The 17,549-nt window shown below is 52.2% G+C and overlaps 1 protein-coding gene across 1 annotated transcript in view; it reads left to right on the forward strand.

Annotated features, from left to right (window-relative positions):
- Positions 1 to 2,656: 2,656 nt before the first annotated feature.
- The window catches only part of OLFML2A (olfactomedin like 2A), a 37,613-nt gene continuing 22,720 nt past the window's right edge, over positions 2,657 to 17,549 (forward strand). The window contains exons 1-2 of the mRNA XM_004048596.5: positions 2,657 to 2,897; positions 12,470 to 12,733. Of these exons, the coding sequence (XP_004048644.1) occupies positions 2,808 to 2,897; positions 12,470 to 12,733 (354 nt within the window). The 5' untranslated portion in view covers positions 2,657 to 2,807. The remainder of the gene's footprint in view (positions 2,898 to 12,469; positions 12,734 to 17,549) is intronic.

Genomic DNA, 17,549 nt, shown 5'->3' on the forward strand with positions numbered 1-17,549 from the left:
CCCACTGAGAAAGAGAAGGGTAAAGAGGAGGCAGCCAGAGATTATCAGGTCATGTGGGGGAACAGCCAGCAGGGGGCAGAGTTCCTCTAGTGACCGCAGCCTTGCTCTTCCTTGTCCTGCCTAGAGTCAGAGCAAGGCCGCAGTTCATCAAGGGCTAGGGTAGGGAATCCCCCCTGCCGGCTTCGATTTCTTTTAAGTACACTCTGTCCCGTTTTTGAATACATAGGACACACACATTACAAAATCCACAGGATGCAATGAAAGTTCTTACTCGCTGGATCTCCTTAGAACCACCGTGCTGACTTTTTGCATTGTTTTTCAGATAGTCTATGTCCATAAGAACATACACAATAGTTACTTTTTACACTAATCTAGCCCCGGTTTTGATGCCTCCCAGGGGATCTCTAGTTATAGAAGAAGCTTATTTGTGGACGGGCACGGTGGCTTATGCCTGTAATCCCAGCACTTTGGGAGGCCGAGGTGGGCGGGTCACGAGGTCAGGAGTTTGAGACCAGCTTGGCCAACATAGTGAAACCCTGTCTCTACTAAAAATACAAAAAATTAGCTGTGCGTGGTGGCAGGCACCTGTAATCCCAGCTACTTGGGAGGCTGAGGCAGGAGAATTGCTTGAAGCCAGGAGGCGGACATTGTAGTGAGCCGAGATTGCGCCACTGCACTCCAGCCCGGGCGACAGTGCGAGACTCTGTCTCAAGAAAAAAAAAAAAAAAGAAGAAGAAGCTTATTTGTACTCAGTGTGTGCTTCGCACAGGGTTCTTTAATTCAGCTGAGAGTTGTAGAGCACTGTACCTTGTGCCAGGTCAGTGGTTCTCAAACCCTAAGCCCCCTGGAGCCCTGGAGGGTGTGTTAAAACACAGATTGCTGGGCTCCATGCCCAGAGTTTCTGATTTTGTGAGTCTGTAGTGGGGCCTGAGAATTTGCATTTCTTTTTCTTTTTTCTTTTCTTTGAGAAGTTCTCGCTCTGTCACCCAGGCTGGAGTACAGTGTCACGATCTTGGCTCACTACAGCCTCTGCCTCCTGGGTTCAAGTGATTTTTGTGCCTCAGCCTCCCGAGTAGCTGGGACTACAGGCACATGCCACCACGCCCAGCTAAGTTTTGTTTTTTGGTTTTGTTTGTTTGTTTGTTTGTTTTTGAGACAGAGTCTCACTCTGTTGCCCAGGCTGGAGTGGAGTGGTGCCATCTCGGCTCACTGCAACCTCTGCCTCCCGGGTTCACAAGCGATTCTCCTGCCCCAGCCTCCCGAGTAGCTGGGATTATAGGCATGCACCACCACGCCAGCCTAATTTTTGTATTTTTAGTAGAGGCGAGTTTTCACCATGTTGCCCAGGCTGGGAGAGTTTGCATTTTTAACAAGTTATCCGATGATGCGGAGGCTGAGACCAAGGACCACACTTTGAGAACCACTGAGTTCGATGTTCATGGGGAGAAACTAAGAATGTGCCCTAGGAAGTCATGCTCCAACACAAGGAAACAAACACACCAACAAGAAAGACAGTCCCATTGAGCAATAAATTCTGTGAAGAAAATGAGACCAAGCATGGTGGCTCACACTTGTAATCCCAACACTTTGAGAGACTAGGGTGGCTGGATTGCTTGATCCCGGGAGTTTGAGACCAGCCTGGGCAACACAGAAGACCCCATCCCTAAAATAAATACAGAAATTAGCCAGCATGGTGGCACATGCCTGTAGTCCAAGTTACTCAGAAGGCTGAGGGAGGAGGATAGCTTGAGCTGGAAAGTTGACGATACAGTGAGCTGTATTCGCAACACAGCACTCCAGCCTGGGTGACAAAGGAAGACCCAGTCAAAAAAAAAAAAAAGGAAATGCTGGGTGCAGTGGCTCATGCCTGTAATCTCAACACTTTCGGAGGCCAAGGTGGGAGGATTGCTTGAGCCCAGGAGTTCGAGACCAGTCTAGGCAACAGAGTGAGACCCGGTCTCTGCAAAAAAAAAAAAAAAAAACCTTTAAATTAGCCAGGTGTGGTGGTGCACACCTGTAGTTTCAGCTACTCAGGAGGCTGAGGTGGGAGGATCACTTGAGCTGGGAAGGTCGAGGCTGTAGTGAGCTGGGATGGCACCACTGCACTACGGCCTGGGCAACAGAGTGAGACCCTATCTAAAAAAAAATAAAAATTTAAAAGCCGGAAGCTACTGGAGTTTGGGAGCCGACAGGAGGGATTCCAGAGGGAAGGAGAAATGAAAGACGGAAGACAGGTTGGGGTTGCTGAGCCTTGGTAAGGCTTACAGCAGTCAGGTCCCTGTCCAGAAGTGGGTGAAATCGGAGAGCGCAAGGGCTCACGTGCCCTGGGAACATCCGTCTCTCATGCGAACTTTACAAACGCTCCAAAAGGAAAGCACGAGTCCCCCATCTTACAGATGAGGAAACTGAGGCACACAGAGGTGAAGGGACACGCCCAAGGTCCCACAACTCACAGGACAGGACCTGAGTCCGTGCGAGGAGCCCACGCGCCTCGCCCTGGCCCCGTTGCTCCTGCCGGCTGCGATCGAGACCCACCCTGGCGCGCGGGCAGGGATGCCCTTGGGAGAGCCGCCCGACGACAGGGAGGCCCCGCGAACGGCGGGCGGGGCGGGGCGGGGCGGGGTGCCCCCTCCGCCCTAGCTCCGCCCCTGGCGGTGCTGGAAGAGCCGCGGGGCGGGCAGCAGGGTGCAGGCGCGGGGCGCGGGGCGCGGGGCAGGCAGAGCGGGCGAAGGCGCGGAGCTCGCAGTGCAGCCCGCGCTTCCCAGCGTCCGCGCCCGGCCGCCTGTGCCTACCGTGCCCGTGGCGCCATGGCCGCTGCCGCCCTCCCGCCCCGGCCGCTGCTCCTTCTGCCGCTAGTGCTGCTGCTGAGCGGCCGCCCCGCGCGCGCCGACAGTAAGGTACGCACGCCCCTCGGACCCGCGCGGCTCGGCGGGTAGCGGGGCGCGAGGGGGCGCTGTGGCTGGGGTGCTGCCCGGGAGGGAGCCCGGGGCCAGGGCGGAGGAGCCGGGAGCTGAGAGACCGAACCTGGGACTTCTCAGCACTGAAGCCGCAGGGCCAGGGGCCCCGAGAGAGGGGCGCGTGGAGGAAGAAGCGCTGGAGATGTAGGGATGCTAGGGACCCGGGGCCTGAGGAAGGGGCGCTGGGACCGGGTCCGATTCTCGGAGGGGTCGGGGGATTCCCCGGAGTGCTGGCCAGACTCGGGGTTCGTAGGGGAAGCTCCTGGCAACTGTTACCCAGCGACTCCCAGGCTTGCAGCAAGCCCTGGGCCATGGCTTTCACGGCCCGCTGGGGACTGGAGGTCTTCTCTACCCGATGAATGCAGCCGCGCTGGCCACTCGCCTGGCCTCTGATGTTCTTGCCAGGGACCGGGTGCACCCCCTGGAGGACTAGGTAGCTCCAGAAGTGGTCTGAGCTGTTCTCTGCTGTGGCTAAGAGGATCCGCTCTGGTGTCAAGCCGACCTGGGTTCAGTCGCACATCCGCTTCTCATCCGCCATCGCCCATCTGAGCCTCCGTCTATTCACCTGTAGATACAGGGAGAATCATGGGACCCACTTCCTGCAGCTGATGGTCTCTAGATGCGGTTTGGTCATGCCTGTAAAGTACTTAGCACTAGGCCGGGCGCGGTGGCTCACGCCTGTAATCCCAGCACTTTGGGAGGCCGAGACGGGCGGATCACAAGGTCAGGAGATCGAGACCATCCTGGCTAACACGGTGAAACCCCGTCTCTACTAAAAATACAAAAAAAAGTAGCCAGGCATGGTGGTGGGCGCCTGTAGTCCCAGCTACTCCGGAAGCTGAGGCAGGAGAATGGCGTGAACCCGGGAGGCGGAGCTTGCAGTGAGCCGAGATCGCGCCACTGCACTCCTGCCTGGGCAACAGAGCGAGACTCTGTGTCAAAAAAAAAAAAGAAAAAGAAAATACTTAGCACCAGAGCACTTGGGGTGTTCTGGAAATGACTCCCTGGATGGCCAGGTTCAGTGGCTCACACCTGTAATCCTAGCACTTTGGGAGGCCAAGGCAGGTGGATCGCTTGAGGCCAGGAGTTCAGGACCAGCCTGGCCAATATGGTGAAACCCCATCTCTACTAAAAATACAAAAATTAGCTGGGCGCAGTGGCACAAGACCAGTCTAGGCAACAGAGTGAGACCCCGTCTCTACAAAAAAAAAAAAAAAATTAAATTAAATTAGCCAGGTGTGGTGGTGCACACCTGTAATCCCAGCTGCTCGGGAGGCTGAAGCAGGAGAATCGCTTGAACCCAGCAGGCAGAGGTTGCAGTCAGTGGAGACTGCACCAGTGCACTCCAACCTGGGGAACAGAGCAAGATTGTGTCTTAAAACAAAACAAAACAAAAAAAAAAAACCGGACAGACCTTGGGGAGAGTGAGGAGCAGGACCAGAGCCCTGGTCACAGAGCGTGAGGGCAAAAAAGTGACTTCCAATACCTCTCCAGCCTCTTTCCTGGTAGAATGTGAGTGTCCTGCCTGCCCACGGACAGATAAAAGACAGAAGCCACTAGCCACACGGTGAGTATATGAGCAGTGGGCACTGGCCAACCCTCAGCCTGATTCAGCTCAGGGCATGAAAGCACCCACGTACAATGCTGCTCATGTACTCCAGAGACAAGGAGGGAATGAGTATTTTTTCTAATTTACAGGTGGGGAAACGAGGGTGTTTACAGAGGCAGCTGGCTTGTACATTTAAAACCCTAGGTTCTGGCCTTCCTCTGCTATTCTTCTGCTGTGTGACCTTGGGCAAATCACTGCCTGTCTCTGGGCTTCAGTTTTTTCATCTAAGAAACATCTCCCCAACCTTCCTTCCATATGGGGCCCTCTGGGATTCCCTGATCTGGCTCAGGTATGACAACAAGTGAGTAGAAAATCCTAGGTAACCTGATCAGTGCCTTGTCACCACTGGGATCTCTGGCTGGGAGGGATATTTGGTGTTGGGCATCCTCTGTGCAGAGAGCTGTAGAGCTTGTGGGGGAGAGCTCACATTCTAAACAAAGCAGAGACAAAGAAAACCCAACACCCTGTTTGTGTAGTGAGTCAGCCAAACACTTGCTAGGTTGTGTGTGTGTGTGGCGGTGGGGGGGGGGGTGTTTAGCTGTCCCAGGACAAGCTGGGGCTGGTGGGGTGGAGAGGCACAACCTAGAGCTTGCAGGATGAACAGCTGGGGGACTCAGCACAGCCCTCCCCCAGACACCTCCCACCCCCAAACCACTTCAGCCAGCTGGGAAAAATAAAAATCAAGTGATGGGTGAATTTACTCTGCATTCCTTAGCTGAGCCAGACTCCTGCTGGCTCTGCAGAGAGAGCTGTTTTCATTATCACTCGCTCCTTCCCCCATCACAACCCCCCCTTCCTCTCCAAGCCCATTCCGTTTTCCCTGGGGTGGAGGATGAGCCCTTCGGAGGGCCAGCCTGGGACTTGACGTCAATGTAGGGCCCTAAAGGGTTAAGTTGGCCCCTCCTTAGGCTTCCTGTTCCTGGGAGCTCTAGTCTGCCCTCTGGCCCAGCACATTCAGGGGTCCAGGGCAGCTCACCCCAGGACTCTGTTGGTCTCCTTGGCCAGCTCCTTGCTCAACGTGTTTTCATTTCATGTTTATAACTAGGTCTCTCCTAAACTGGATTTTGAGTTTCCATCTAAGGAAGTGCTTTGTCGGGGCTGGGAGGAGGAGGGGGGCCCCATAGCTTCCCTGGTATTTCTGAAGGGCTGCCCAGCACAGAGGTTGGAATGGACAGGTAACCACATGACACCCAGGCATAGCACCGCAGACCTCTGGGGAGCTGCTTCTTGCTGTGCGTTCTTGGAATGTGGCTGAGAATTTTCCATCTCTACCTCAGTTTCCCCATCTGTGAAAGGGCTGCCAGTGCCTCACTCCCTCCAGCATCAAGGGGTGGGAAGGGGGTCTTTGGTCAGCCTGCTGATCAGGGGCCCAAGGACAAAGGGAAGCCCAAAGGACTGTGGGAGCCCAGCCAGGGGAGCAGGAGGGGCTAGAGCAGGCAGGCGGTGGTGTCCGGGGCTGGATCAGATGTTCCAGGCCAGGCTAGTCCCGGGGGTTTAGGTGTTGCTTCGCCTCCGCTCCGGGAGTTTCCGCCTGTGGGTGTAATTGGAAACAGGCTCTCCGGCAGGCGAGGGCCACATAATGATGGAGTCCTCCTTCGACACATCAAGACTGTGAGGCCAGGCCAAGCCCTACTGGGTGTCTCTGCAAGGAGGGTCTTATCCCAACACTCCCTTTGGCTGGGGCATCTGGGGCAGAGCCTTGAGGAGCATCGTGTGTGCCAAGCCATGTCCCCAGCACTTACATGCAGAATCTTACACATCCCTTGTGCCAACACTCTGAGGCTTCAGCGGCCCTTCCCCATTTTATGGTCTTGAACACTGAGGCTCAAAAGAGTCTGATTGAGGTTGTTCAAAACTCCTAAACAGAGGCAGCCTGAGTAGTTGGAGCCCTGGAGCCTCTAGGAAGCATCCAGATAAGCTGGGGAGCCGGAAAGCGTCTGAACCGTCGGGTTAGAGTAGGACCCAGGCATCTGCAGCTCCCAGGTGCACCCCCAGGCAATTCTGAGGCATGGCCCCCAGTTGAGAACTCATGGAGGGAGTAGGGATCCATGGAGGTTTGTGGAGCAAGAGTAAAATAGATTACCAAGGAGGAGTTTTTGGGAGATTCATCAAACACAGGAAGCTGCTGTGTTGTCCAGGTAGCAGTTAATATGGCCCGAACTAGGGCTATGGCTGTGGAGTGGAGAGCAGGGGACAGAGGTCAGAGATATTTAGGATGAAGGGTCAGAAGAACACAATGACTGACAGATTATCCAGGGTAAGAAGGAGGCTCAGAGATCCAGGCTGGGCAGGAGGGTAGGTGGACATGGGTCTGGGAGAAGAGGCTGGGTCCAGTCTTGAATGGATTGAGTTTGGGGTACCTCTGGGCATCCAGGGGGAGGTGCCCAACTGGCTACTGTGCTCTTGGGGAGGTCTTTGCCTCATGGTGAGGCGGGGCTGGCCATGAGGAAAAAGGGCAGACCCAACTTCAAGATGACACAAGTTGGCCGGGCGTGGTGGCTCACACCTGTAATCCCAGCACTTTGGGAGGCCAAGGTGGGCAGATCACCTGAGGTCAGGAGTTCGAGACCAGCCTGGCCAACATAGTGAAACGCCATCTCTACTAAAAATACAAAAATTAGCCGAGCATGGTGGCACACACCTGTAATCCTGGATACTCAGGAGGCTGAAGCAAGAGAATCACTTGAACCTGGGAGGCAGAGGTTGCAGTGAGCCAAGATCGCGCCATTGCACTCCAGCCCGGGCAACAGAGCAAGAATCCGGCCAAAAAAAAAAAAAAGACACAAGTTGAGTCTATTCAGTTGCTGGAACATTTCACAGCTTGAATGCCCTCTCCTCCACTCTAGCTAGACTCATCCATCTCTCTGCAGAAAAATCTCGAATACACCTTCATCTCACTGTGGAATTTCCTTGCAAATACCTGAGTACCTTTTTAAGCACAAACCACTCCTAGTTCTGGGGGCTTTGGCATCAGTGTGTGCTGAGCAAGGCTGCAGGGAGAGATGCAGGGCCAAGGCAGGGACTTTCCTGCTTGGCACAACTCCAGACTTCATGCCAAGGGCAGGGTGGGCTGGGCCTAGTAGGAGCCTCAGGTTCTATGCCCCCCAGGGCCCTCTCTCTACAGACCCATCTGTCCCAGCCCAGTTACTCAGGGAGAAGCCCCTGCCTGGTGACTGTGGGTGGCCATGAGAGGGGCAACATGTAAACCAAGTTTTGGAGTCAGGCCATGCTGTGTGACCCTGGGCAAGCCCCTAGTCTTCTCTGATGCTCAGCTTTCTCCTCTCTAAGGTGGGGTTACGGTGAGAGCACAGAGAGGTAGAAAATAGTGAGCAAATGGCAGGGAGAGTTATCAGCAGTGATTTTGATAGCAGGTACCCCTTAGAGAGCAGCTCTTCTGTGCCAGGTGCCATGCCGAGGCCCTGCATGCGTTGATTGTTCAGACTCACCATGAGCTTATGACAAAGGGACTGTGATTCTTCCCATTTTACAGAGGAGGAAGCTGAGGCTCAGAGGGGTCAAGGCCAAGCAGGGAGGAGGTATGGGAACTGGGACTTAAGCCCAGGTCTGGCTCTTCCCCCTGGCGCTCTGCTGCCCTCCAGCCAAGCATAGGATGTAGCAGTCACAGGAAGGGGGACCCTGCCTGGGTGCCTGGCAGCTGGCACTGGGAGCAGAGGCCTTATTCCAATTCCTGGCCCAGGTCAGGGCCTTGGCCGCCCCCATCAGGAGGCAGCACCTCATCTGAGGAGGGAAGGAATGTCACGGTCTGATGTGGAGGCAGCTGCTGGTGCGGGTGGGTGTTGGGAGTATGGGTGAGTCCCCAGGAGGAGGCTTCCCTGGCCTGGCCACACAGAACACACCCACATCTACCCGCTAGGCTCTTGACCCCATCTGGGGGAGTGGGTGGATTGGCAAGGGATTCCAGGAGTCTTGAAGAACAGGCAGAGTTAGGGCGCTAACTCTGAGGAATGTATGGGACCCTGAGCCTGACTGTTGGTGTTCACAGGCAGAGAAGAATTGGCCCAGAGTTACACTTCACCCACCGAGAGCCCAGGACACACCCATAGCTAGCCACCCTCCTCCCCACGCTCCCTGCCTCTCACTTTCCCCTGCCCCTCCGCAGGCTGCAGAAAAAGCAGTGGGGGCAGGCACGGTAGCTCACGCCTATAATCCCAGCTTTTTGGGAGGCCAAGGTGGGAGGATCACTTGAGCCCAGGAGTTTGAGACCAGCCTGGCCAACATGGTGAAACCCCATCTCTACAAAAAATACAAAAATTAGTCGGACATGGTGGCACATGCCTGTAGTCCCAGTTACTTGGGAGGCTGAGGTGGGAGGATCGCCTGATCCCAGGAGGTCAAGGTGTGATAAGGCCACTCCACTCCAGCCTGGGTAACAGAGCAAGACCCTGTCTCAAAATAATATTAATGATAATAATAAAAAGAAGAACAGTTCACACTTAAGATGCACTCAATATGTGCTAGGCCCTGTTCTTTACTTGTATTAACTCACTTAATCCTCACAGCCACCTCATGATGTGAAAGCCCGTGTTACAGATGAAACAGAGGCACAGAAATATTAAGTTGCTTACAATCTCACTGAGGCTCCAGATGCCATGCTCTTAGCCTTGTGCTCCAGCATGTCTGCAAAATGCAGGCTCATTTACCCAACAGATATTTACAGAGCTCCTACTGCAGGCCAGGCGAGCACTGTTATGAAGACATAGGAGGAAACTAGACAAAGGCCCTGCCTCTAATGGTACCTATGGTGTGGGGGAGACAGAATATACACAAACTCAGATCTCATATTTCAGGTAGTAATAGGTGCAGTAAAGAAAACCAAGCCACTAGATGGAGGGATAGAGAGTAACAGCAGGTGAGCAGTCAGGGAAGGCTCCTCAGAGGAGGTAACGTGAGCAGAGAACTAAGTGATACAAGGAAGTAAGCCAGGGAAATATTGGGGGATAGGAGTTTCTGGGGAGGGTATGGCATATGCAAAAGCCCTGAGGCTGCAGTGGAGAGAGCCATTGAAAGGGAAGGGCAATAAGGAGCGGTTCAAGGGAGAGTATCAACTCACATGGTCCTTGAAGGCCATGGTAAGGGCTTTGAAGGTCACAACACCTCCCCAACACACAGAGGTAGTTTCTTTCTTTTTTTTTTTTTTTCTTTTTTGTCTGAGACAGACAGAGTCTTGCTCTGTTGTCCAGGCTGGAGTGAAGTGGCACGATCTTGGCTGACTGCAATCTCCGCCTCCCGGGTCCAAGCGATTCTCCTGCTTCAGCCTCCTGAGTAGCTGAGATTACAGGTGCCCACCACCACACCCGGCTAATTTCTGTATTTTTAGTAGAGACAGGGTTTCACCATGTTGGCCAGGCTGGCCTCGAACTCTTGACCTCATGATCCACCCGCCTCGGCCTCCCAAAGTGCTGGGATTACAGGCATGAGCCACTGTGCCCGGCCAGAGATATTATTTAAAAGTGTAATGCATGTGAAACCTGGTATATAAGTGATCAATAAAAGGTCTCCATAATTTTTATTATAGTAAAACAAAATAACAAAAATTATCATTTTTAAGTATACACTTCAGTGGCATTTGGTACATTCACAATATCGTGCAACCATCACCACTATCTATTAATAGTTCCAGAACATCTTTGTCATCCCAAAAGGAAACCCCATACCAAGTAAGCAGCCACTCCCCATTTCCGTCTCTCTCTAACTCCTGGAAGCCACTAATCTGTTTGCTGTCTCTATGGACGTGCCTCTCCTGGACACAGCATTTCATATTAATGGAACCATATCATATGTGGCCTTTTGTGTCTGGCTTCTCTCACTTAACATAATATTTCAAGATTTATCCATGTTGTAGCATGAATTAGTACTGCATTCCTTTTACTTGTTTTTTTTTTTTTTTTTTTTGAGACGGAGTCTCACTGTGTTGCCCAGGCTGGAGTGCAGTGGCCTGATCATGGCTTACTGCAGGCTTGACCTCCCAGGCTCAAGTGATCCTCCCACCTCAGCCTCCCTAGTAGCTGGGACTACAGGCATGCGCCACCATGCCCATCTAATTTTTGTATTCTTAATAGAGACAGGTTTTCACCATGTTGGCCGGGCTGGTCTCGAACTCCCGACCTCAGGTGATCTGCCCGCCTTAGCCTCCCAAAGTGCTGGGATTACAGGCATGAGCCACTGTGCCCAGCCCTACATTCCTTTTTATGGCTGAATATTTCTCTATTCAGTTGATGGACATTTGGGTTGTTTCTACCTTGTGGCTACTGTGAATAATGCTGCTATGGACATTCACTTCCAAGTCTTTGTTTGGATACCCATTTTCTTTCTTTCTTTTTTTTTTTTTTTTTTTTTTGAGACGGAGTCTCACTCTGTCACCCAGGCTGGAGTGCAGTGGCGCGATCTTGGCTCACTGCAAGCTCTGCCTCCCGTGTTCACACCATTCTCCCGCCTCAGCCTCCCGAGTAGCTGGGACCACAGGCGCCCGCCATCACGCCCGGCTAATTTTTTGTATTTTGTTTAGTAGAGACGGGGTTTCACCATGTTAGCCAGGATGGTCTCGATCTCCTGACCTCGTGATCTGCCTGCCTCGGCCTCCCAAAGCGCTGGGATTACAGGTGTGAGCCACCGCGCCTGGCCTTTGGATACCCATTTTCAATTCTCTTGGGTATATACCCAGGAGTAGAATTACTGGATCTTATGGGAATTTTATGTTTAACTTATTGAGGAATCGCCAAACTTTTTCACAGCGCCATTAATATTTAAATTGTCGAACCAGGTGAAGTGGCACATACTGTAATCCCAGAATTTTGAGAGGCCGAGGCAGAAGGATCACTTGTGGCCAGGAGTTCAAGACCAGCCTGGGCAACATAGTGAGATCCCATCTCTACAGAAAATTTAAAAATTAGCCGAGTGTGGTCTCATGCACCTACAATCTCAGCTACTTGGGAAGCTGATACAGGAGGATTGCTTGAGCCCAGGAGTTTGAGGTTACAGTGAACTATGATCCCACCACTGCATTCCAACCTGGGCCAAACAGCAAGACCCTCTCTCTACAAAAAAACCAAAACAAAACAAAAAGACTGGGCACGGTGGCTCGTGCCTGTAATCCTAGCACTTTGGGAGATGGAAGAGGGAGGGTCACTTGAGCCCAGGAATTCAAGACTAGCCTGAGCAACATGGCAAAACCCCATCTTTACAAAATATACAAAAATTAGCTGGGCATGGTGGCACATGCCTGTAGTCCCAGCTACTAGGGAGGTTGAGGTGGGAGGATCACTTGAGCCTGGGAGGTCAAGGCTGCAGTGAGCCATGATCAGGCCACTGCACTCCAGCCTGGGCAACAGAGAGAGAGCCTGTCTTTAAAAATACACGCACAGGCCAGGCGCGGTGGCTCACACCTGTAATCCCAGCACTTTGGGAGGCCGAGGCGGGCGGATCACAAGGTTAGGAGACCAAGACCATCCTGGCTAACACAGTGAAACCCCATCTCTATTAACAAATACAAAAAATTAGCCGGGCGTGATGGCGGGCACCTGTAGTCCCAGCTACTCGGGAGGCTGAGGCAGGAGAATGGCGTGAACCCAGGAGGCGGAGCTTGCAGTGAGCCGAGATGGCGCTGCTGCACTCCAGCCTGGGCGACAGAGCAAGACTCCGTCTCAAAAAAAAAAAAAAAAATACACACACAGAGACGCAGACACACACACACACACACACACACACAGAGTTGTTATTATTATTAAAAGGCCTTCACCACCTCTAATTGCACCCCCTCCTACCTGCCAAACACTCTCATCCCAAGGCTGGCTGGCCCGCTGGCTTCTGCCATCTCTCCCTTCCTCCCTGCCATAGCACTGCCTAGCAGCAACTCACTGGAGCCCCTCTTGCCCCCCCGCAACAGGTGTTTGGGGACCTGGACCAGGTGAGGATGACCTCGGAGGGCTCCGACTGCCGTTGCAAGTGCATCATGCGGCCCCTGAGCAAGGACGCGTGTAGCCGAGTGCGCAGTGGGCGGGCGCGCGTGGAGGACTTCTACACGGTGGAGACCGTGAGCTCGGGCACTGACTGCCGCTGCTCCTGTACCGCACCTCCCTCCTCTCTCAACCCCTGTGAGAACGAGTGGAAGATGGAGAAACTCAAAAAGCAGGCGCCCGAGCTCCTCAAGGTAGACTTGGTGGGGTGATGGAGGGAGTAAGGGCCTATCATGAGCTGGAGCCTGCTGTCCTGCCAGTGAAAATTCCACACACTCTGTGAGGCGAGTGGTGTTACTGCCCCATTTCACAGATGAGGAAACTGAGGCTCCCTGATAAACTAGCAGGATTCTTCTGCTAGTTTATCACCTATTCCAGTGTCTTATATTTTACCCGAACCAATTCATCCTTTGGCACCTAGCTATACTTTACATTTTGTGGCAGTGGGTTGTTTTTATATTATTTTATTTTATTTTATTTATTTCTTGAAACAGAGTCTCACTCTGTCACCCAGGCTGGAGTGCAGTGGCACGATCTCGGCTTGCTGCAACCTCCGTCCCCGGGTTCAAGCGATTCTCCTGCCTCAACCTCCTGAGTGGCTGGGATTACAGACGTGCACCACCACACCTAGTTAACTTTTGTATTTTTAGTAGATACAGGGTTTCACCATGTTTCCCAGGCTGGTCTCGAACTCCTAACCTCAAGTGAACTGCCTGCCTCGGCCTCCCAAAGTGCTGGGAGTAGAAGCATGAGCCACCGTGCCCGACCTTCTCTGAGTTCTTAAACCATACTGTGAAATATAGGATCATTTCCTCATTTTAGAGGTGAGAAAACCAAGGTTGAGAGAACTTAGGTAACTTGCCCAACCTCACATAATGATGGGCAGCCTCCAATCTATGCCATACTTTTGTGAGAATTAGAAACCTTCGGCCGGGCATGGTGGCTCATGCGTGTAATCTCAGCACTTTGGGAGGCTGAGGCTGGAGGATCACCTGAGGTGAAGAGTTTGAGACCAGCCTGGCCAACATGATGAAACCCTGTTTCTGCTTAAAATACAAAAAATTAGCCAGGCATGGTGGCGGGTGCCTGTAATCCCAGCTAGTCAGGAGGCTGAGGCAGGAGAATCACTTGAACCCAGGAGGCAGAAGCTGCAGTGAGCTGAGATCTCACCACTGTACTCCAGCCTGAACGACAGAGCGAGACTCGGTCTCAAAAAAAAAAAAAATAAAGAAACCCAGGCCGGGTGCAGTGGCTCATGCCTATAATCCCAGCACTTTGGGAGACTGAGGCGGGTGGATCACGAGGTCAGGAGCTCAAGAGTACCCTGGCCAACGTGGTGAAACCCCATCTCTACTAAAAATACAAAAATTAACCCCGCATGGTGGTGCACATCTGTAATCCCAGCTACTCGGGAGGCTGAGGCAGGAGAATTGCTTGAACCCAGGAGGCAGAGGTTGCAGTGAGCCAAGATCGTGCCATTGCACTCCAGCTTGGGCAACAAGAGCAAGACTCCATCTCAAAAAAAAGAAAAGAAAAGAAAAGAAACCCTTGAGCCTCCCATAGGAAGATGAGAAGAGACACCACCTCTGGGCAACACAGCCCGAGACTAGGGCCCCCCACCAGGACCCATGGTTTGGTTAGACATGTCTGGGGTAGATCTCAGTCCCCACAGCCAGTGAGCACCTTCATGCCATTTGTACCATGCTCAGCTAGGTTCTCAGTGGGTCTGGTGGAGCTAAGATTTGAACCCAGGTCCTCCTGTGTCCAGAGCATGAGTTCTATACCACCTTGCTTTCCTGTCTTCCTTTTTGTAAAGGACCAGATTGTTTGGTGTCTTTTTGTTTTTGCTTTTTTTTTTTTTTTGAGGCAGGGTCTTGCTCTGTTGCCCAGGCTGGAGTGCAGTGGTGCAAACACAGTTCACTGCTGCAGCCTCAACCTCCCAGGCTCAAGCAATCCTCCCACCTCAGCCTCCCAAGCTGGGACCACAGGTGCACACCCCCAGGCTCAGCTAATTTTAAAAATGTTTGTAGAGATGGAGTCTTGCTATGTTGCTCAGGCTAATCTCAAACTCCTGGGCTCAGACAGTCCTCTCACCTTAGCCTCCCAAAATGCTGGGATTACAGGCGTGAGTCACTGTGCCTTTCCAGTTTGGTGCCTTTTGAAAGTATGTTTTCCTTTTATAACTTCTCCCTCTATTTTGCCTGTTTGGTGTCAGAAACTGTGGAAGGTCTGAGATGTTACCCTACTTGTAAGCTAACAAGTTAGCCTGCCAGATGCAGCCTCCTGGTTCAAAGACAAAGGACTTTATTACAGCAATTGCCAAGTTTCCCCAGCTCCAATTGCCATGGGCTAATGCAGTGAGGGTCAGATAACACCTGCATGTATAATAAGGTGTGTTACAGAAAGGAGCCCTGAGCTTAGAGAATCTGTATCTTTTATAATGGGCACCAAGGATGCCTGCCCTTTCTTCTGGAAGGAAACAGTGTCTCTGTCTTCCAGGGCTGTTCACTATACAGCTAGATGGCTCAGCACAGAGACAGTCAGTGCCTCTGCACGCAAGTCATGCAGAAAAGCAAGAGATCCGGGAAGAACTGTCTCCCAACATTTGGCTAAAAATGTTTTCTTTAAATTCAACTTTAGTTTTGTTTTTGTAACGCCTGAATGAATGCCAAGCTCTCAAAATTGGGTGGGGAGTCAGGGGGAATGAATTTTAAGCAAAGTGGCATCTTGACAGCTTGGCAGTCCCTGGATCACACTGTCTACATGGGTCTCACTTAGGACCCTGCAGACTCAAGGCACCCAGGCCATAGGCCAGTCTTCAGTTACAGGAACAAACCCAATTTCTGCTCGAGTCAACTTCTCGATAACTGAATTGTACACATGTTTGACATGAGGACACAAAGCCCTTTCATAAACGCTGGCTAATTTAATTCTTGGCTAATTTAATCCTTGCTACAACCCTTTGGAGAGGGGACTTATGGTACCAGCTTTACTAGTGGGAGAATCTGAGGCCCAAAGAGGGGCTGTGGCCTAAGATCATATAGCAAGAAAGTGGCAGTATTAAGATTTTTTTTTTTTGAGACAGAGTCTTACTTTATCGCCCAGGCTGGAGTGCAATGGCATGATCTCAGCTCACTGCAACCTCCACCCGGCTCCCCCTTTCAAGTGATTCTCATCTCAGCCTCCTGAGTGTCTGGGATTACAGGCGTTTGCCACCATGCCCGGCTCATTTTTTTTTTGTATTTTTAGTAGAGATGGGGTTTCGCCATGTTGGCCAGGCTGGTTTCAAACTCCTGACCTCAAGTGATCCACGTCCCTCAGCCTCCCAGTATGCTGGGATTACAGGCATGAGCCAAGTATTAAGATTTGAACCCAGGAATTCTCTACTTTGTCCCCTGCCCACTGAAGAGTCATGAGACCGCCTTCTCAGCCAGGAGCCCACAATCCCTTAGGCCTTCTCAGTGCACAGCTGCCACAGGGCTCTGGGTCAGCAGAACTGGCTTAGGATAAAGGGGGATTGACCCGGCAGGTGGGGCTGGAGGAGGAGGAGAGGATATGCTGCCTCACTGGTACCCCAAGGGTGGGAGTGGGTACACTTTCAGGGACCCCCAAGAGGAGAAGGCGGCAGAGGCAGTAGGAGACAGGGTTGGGGCTTCCTCCTGTTCAGTTTGGCTCCCCCTCTCTCAGCAGGACATTCTCTATAAGCATCCCCCAAGGAAGGAGGTTAAGGGGAGCCCACAGGATGGGGCTGGGGCACCTACTCTATATCCCACCCCATCTCTACCCCAGCCCTTCCCCTCAAGCTAATAGCTCCAGCTGTGGTTTGTCCTCCGCAGCATGGCTGTGGTAGGAGAGATACTTTGAGTAGCATAACTACTGTCCCCATCTTGACTGGGGGTTGGAGGGTGCCTTGTCACCTCCCCACTCCTTTTTCTTCTTGATGGGACCAGACATGGCTCCTGCCTCGAGGAGTCCCCAGGCTTGTGAGGACACGGTTGCTGACCCCAGTAATGGCAGTATGATCAGGGACTGTGGCCAAGGGACATCCCAGGGACTGTGGGAGCCCCAAGGAGGGGATAGAAGGATAGAGCTGGGCCTTGAAGGACATGTAAGAGTCCCTCAGGCAGAGAGGAAAGGAGGGCATTTCTGGGTAATGGCAAGTGGGGTGGGTGTGGCATGAGCCTTCTCTCTTCTCTGGCCACACCAGCACCTGTGACTTCCTCTAGCACAGCGCTTCTCAAGCTATCTGTGGTGAAGGGCCAGTTTTTTAAAGATTAAAGGTCTCTCAAGAACCAATAGTTTTGTAAAATGCTATACAAATGAATTATTAGGGAAACGAAATGAGGCAGGCCAGGCGCAGTGCATCATGAGTGTAATCCCAGCTCTTTGGGAGGCCGAGACAGGTGGATCACCTGAGGTCAGGAGTTCAAGACCAGCCGGGCCAATGTGACAAAACCCTGTCTCTACTAAAAATACAAAAAATTAGCCAAGTATGGTGGCGGGCACCTATAATCCCAGCTACTTGGGAGGCTGAGGCAGGAGAATTGCTTGAATGCGGGAGGCAGAGGTTGCAGTGAGTGGAGATCGTGCCATTGCACTCCAGCCTGGGCGACAGAGCGAGACTCTGTCTCAAAAAAAAAAAGAAAAAAAAAGAAATGAAACAAAGCCAGACATACACAGGATAAATCTAGTGTTTTATTGTGAGAGTCAACAGATATAAAATTGCTCTGTCAAGTGGCTACAAAAGTTCCTAAAAAACCTACTCCCATTTTCTGTAATGATTGTATCACAGGCTGCTATTAAGCATTTTGAGCCTGTGCTGCTCAGCAGATCGCACATTGAGTGGCATGGCTGGAAACACCATCCTTCTCCTCTCCTCCAGATCATAGCACAGGCTGCTCCCTTTACTTCATGTCCTTTCCTGGGCATCTTTGCCTAATTAGTGCTCTCCTACAGAGCTCGGACTGAACAAAACTTCCTCCTGACAGCCTTTCCTGATCCACACCTGCG

The sequence above is a fragment of the Gorilla gorilla genome, chromosome 13, assembly GCF_029281585.2.
Source record: "Gorilla gorilla gorilla isolate KB3781 chromosome 13, NHGRI_mGorGor1-v2.1_pri, whole genome shotgun sequence".
NCBI lineage: Eukaryota > Metazoa > Chordata > Mammalia > Primates > Hominidae > Gorilla > Gorilla gorilla.